This window comes from Nannospalax galili, unplaced genomic scaffold (genome assembly GCF_000622305.1).
Source record: "Nannospalax galili isolate Female #2095 unplaced genomic scaffold, S.galili_v1.0 scaffold251, whole genome shotgun sequence".
NCBI classification, from domain to species: domain Eukaryota; kingdom Metazoa; phylum Chordata; class Mammalia; order Rodentia; family Spalacidae; genus Nannospalax; species Nannospalax galili.
Genome location: NW_008329576.1, coordinates 592233 through 596162, shown reverse-complemented (window position 1 = coordinate 596162; position 3930 = coordinate 592233). Strand labels below are relative to the sequence as shown.

The 3930-nt window shown below is 49.3% G+C and overlaps 1 protein-coding gene across 1 annotated transcript in view; it reads right to left on the bottom strand.

Moving 5' to 3' along the window:
- Amhr2 (anti-Mullerian hormone receptor type 2) overlaps nt 1-2907 on the bottom strand; it is a 9789-nt gene extending 6882 nt beyond the window's left edge. The window contains 6 exon segments of the mRNA XM_008838605.2: nt 1003-1233; nt 1349-1461; nt 1650-1727; nt 1994-2185; nt 2391-2573; nt 2859-2907. Coding sequence (XP_008836827.2) covers nt 1003-1233; nt 1349-1461; nt 1650-1727; nt 1994-2185; nt 2391-2573; nt 2859-2907 — 846 coding nt within the window.
- Nucleotides 2908-3930: the final 1023 nt, after the last annotated feature.

The following is a 3930-nucleotide window of genomic DNA, read 5'->3' as shown; positions in this document are numbered from 1 at the left end:
TTGTTACTGTATTATTACTGTTACTGTATTACTATTGCTGTTACTGTGTGATTATTACTGTATTATCACTGTTACTGTATTATTATTACTGTTACTCTATTATCTCTGTTACTGTATTATTATTACTGTTATTGTGTGTGTGATATGTGGATCAGTGGAGTCCATGCCGTAGTGCACAAGTAGAATCCGGGGACAGCTGTGTGGAGTGAGTTCTCTCCTTCTACCTTTAGTTGGGTTCTGGGGATGGAACTCAGGCCCCCAAGGTTTACCTAAGAAGCATCTTTCCCAGCTGAGCCGTCTCACCAGCCCCTCAGGTCACATCTTATTTGTTCTTATAGTACCAGTGCCCTCTCTTTCAGCTCTTAGCACACTTCACATTCGGCACTTCTTTCTGTGTTTATCTGTTTCTGTGTCCCTTGCTAGTCTATAAAATCTATAAAATCAGTAACTGTGTGTGTTTTCCCAGCATCTAGTACAGCTCTTAACACAGAGTCTATAAATATTAGTTAAGTGAACATATGAATATGTTGGACAGCTATACCTGGATATATTTAACAATGGCTCACTTTGTGTATCTGTGTGTGTCTGTGTGTCTGTGCCTGTGTGTTTGAGGGTGCCCTCAAACTCCTGATCCTCCCTAGTGCTGGGATTACACATGTGTATCACCATGCCCAGGTTAAAAAAAAATTGTTTTGGGCTGGAGAGATGGCTCAGCAGTTAAGAGAACTGACTGTTTTTGCAGGGGACCCAGGTTCAATTCCCAGCACCCACATGGCGGCTAACAACTGTTTATAACTCCAGTTCCAAGGGACTCCAATGCCTTCTTCTGACCTCTGCAGGCATTGCAGGACATGGATGCACTTACATACATGCAGGCAATACACTTATACACATAAAACAAAAAATTCTTTTAAGGGAAGTCTAAAGCAGAAGTGTAGCACAGACAAAGCCCACTTCCACACAGCACCCTCTCCAAGCATAATAGATATTTTTGGTTCTTACCTTAGGATACAGTTCCAGTACCAACAGGGCCCCAGAGAGCAGGGGGTCAGGGCCCCCCTGGCCAGCAGTGATAAAGCGCACAATGTGGTCATGTCGTAGGCCAGGTAGCTCATACACTGCTCGTTCAGCTCGGAACTGGGCCATAGCCCTTGGGGGAAAGGCCTTGATGGCTACCAGCTCTCCTTTCAGCTTTCCAGCCCACACCACTGCGTGACCTCCTTCCTGGATTACCTGGTAGAGACACTGCACTGAGTGTGGGCCTTGGAGCTATCACCAGGGCCAGGCTTCCTCCCAAGCAGAACCTCCAGGAGTGCCCAAAGGAGCCCACCCTCCTTCTCTGGAGCACCTTGGAGAAGCACAGCTCCTGCAACTCTGCTAGCTCCTCTCTCAAGCCTCCACTGGAATGTGGCTCTGGTTCTGACCCACCTCGCACTCTACAGGTCTTTCGTTGTAGCAGGGCTGAAGCAGAGAAGAGCCCTAGGGTGAGGGTGCACAGGCATGGGGATAGCCAAAGGGACTATATGGGAAGAGTACTTCATGTAAGGAGATAGGAGGCTAAAGAGATCCCAGGACTGTGAGGTCACCAGCACCTGGCTCTAGAGGGCTCTGAGTCTTGGTGTCACAGGAAGGGATGGGGAGATTAGTACCGGAGATGATGCTGCCCAGCAGCAGCAGCAGCAGGAGGACCATCCCCAGCAGCAGCAATGCCATCCAGATGGGCCCACCTGGACAATAAGGCAAGAACACATGTGGTGAGCACTGTCTCAAACTGCTTCCTGAACCTCTCCCCTCTTCAAAGAGCTTGCTTTTCAACCCACCCCCATCCTGGTCACAAGCCCCCTTATCTCCCAGTCACCAGGGAAACCAACTTCTCAAGGCCAGAGGGAAACTTGGGGCGGGGGTGGGGTGAGAGCTGGCCCTGGTTCTACCTCTTATCCTGACCTGTGCTCCTGCCCCCACTGGGCTCCAGTACCCTGGGGAGGGCAGCTACCTGGGGTAGTGTGGGGATCCTGGGGGCCAGGGGCCCCCTGGTTTCCTGGAGGAGGCAGATGGCTATAATTGGCATTGCAGAAATCAGTGCCACAGGAGCAGATGAAGAGAGTGGAGCTGGGGCTGGGGTGGGCTCGGGGGCTTGGGTCACATCTGAGGGACTCACAGTCTGGCTCATCACTGTCTCGGCATCCTGATCAGGGGAAGAGAAAATGGAGAGAAAGCACAATGGGGTCTGGGGATTGAGGGAGTAAATCCCTATCAAAGACATCGCTTCCATCTCACACTTTTCTCACTAGGCATTCCACTTCTCCCCTAATCCCGACTGCCTCCTGCCCAACCCAGGACCTGCCTGTCTCCCACCCTAGCTTTCACCTACCATGTATTTTGCCATTCACCTTGCATCTCCACCTGTGCCTGACCTTGGGTCAGATTCCAGATTCCAAAGCAGCAGTGGCTGTAGAGGCATCGGATACCCTTGGGGGGCCCTGGTCCTGCATCTAGCAGTTCCCCCAGGGTTTTTGTGCTTCCCTGCACTCCAGGAGCCTCAAAGAACACACAGGTCCGCCTGTTTGGGGGTGCTGAAGTCCAGGGTGAGGAAAGGGGAAGATTCAAGAAAGGAGTGAAGGAAGGGCGAAACAGTAGCCAAAAGGATAGAAAAAACATGATTTTCACATCTGAAGGTCACAGAGGCACAAGAGGAAACCTCGTCATCGGAGGCCTGAGACCTGGAACACATGGCTTTGCCCTTCACTCACAGCCATCTAGCCCACTCACCTCTTCCAAAAGGGTGGCTGCTGCTTCGAAGTTCGCCCTTTCCCTTTCTGGGTGGGTGGAAAGACCCGGCCTCCTCTGCAGATACTTACCTCGTACAGTTGCAGGAAACAATGTCCAAAGCCCCAGTGTCCCCAGCATCCTGCCAAAGGATGGCAGCAGAAGGACAGCATAAACCAGCACAGCTGCCCCAGCTTCCTGTAGATACAGGGGACTGTGGGGCTTTCAAGCCCTCAGTCCCCAACTCCGCCCCCTCTGTCCTATCCCAGTCTCTGTGGGGGAGAAGGCTGCTGTGGGGGAGAGGGTGGGTGTGAGGGAAACAGGGAAAGAGAGGAGTAGAGAACCAATATCATATCCTTTCTTCAACCACCTCCTGTTTTTTTCTGCAGGGTGGGAGGAGGGGACCTTGGTGGCCTAGCTAAGAACCCACTGATAACTAACTTCAAAATCTCTGCCCTTTGCTGACCTTGGACAAAGGTGCTGGAAGTGCTAGACCCGTCAGCGTTTCTCAGGCTGAGAACCAAAATGATGTCAAATATTTAGAGCCATTCAGCCCTGCCCCAGATCCTTTCTAACTGCAGCATTCTGGACATACAGAGGCTTCAAGGTCCATACTAGAGTTGACCTCATTTTCCAAATTCAAGAACCAGAAAGCATATGAAAATTTACAGAGTTAAAAGAAAATCACATAAAAGGGCTGGAGTGACGATAGTTCGTTGGTTAAGAGTACGTACTGGTCTTGCACAGAACTGAGTTAGATTCCCAGAACCCATGTTGGGTGACTCACAACCACCTATAACTTCAACTCAAGGGGAATCTAATGCTTATGACCTCTACCCTCATGTGCACACACCCACACACAGATACACAAAAATATCATTGAAAATTTTTTAAATCATATTAAAAATGGTTAGAGTAGTAATTTTGTGTATTTTATAATGAAAGAAAATAGAGGAGGAAAAAGCAGCTAGCATTGTAGTAGGCTTTTGCCTAGCATGTCGGATTCCTAGCACCAGCAGTACAAATCACACACACCCCACAGAATTCAAACACAGAGGAAATTACCATCATTGAGAAGTTAACTTTTATTGAATATCTACTATGTACTAGGGAACAGCTGTGTCTATACATTTTACAATAATCTAATTTTCCCACCGAGATATT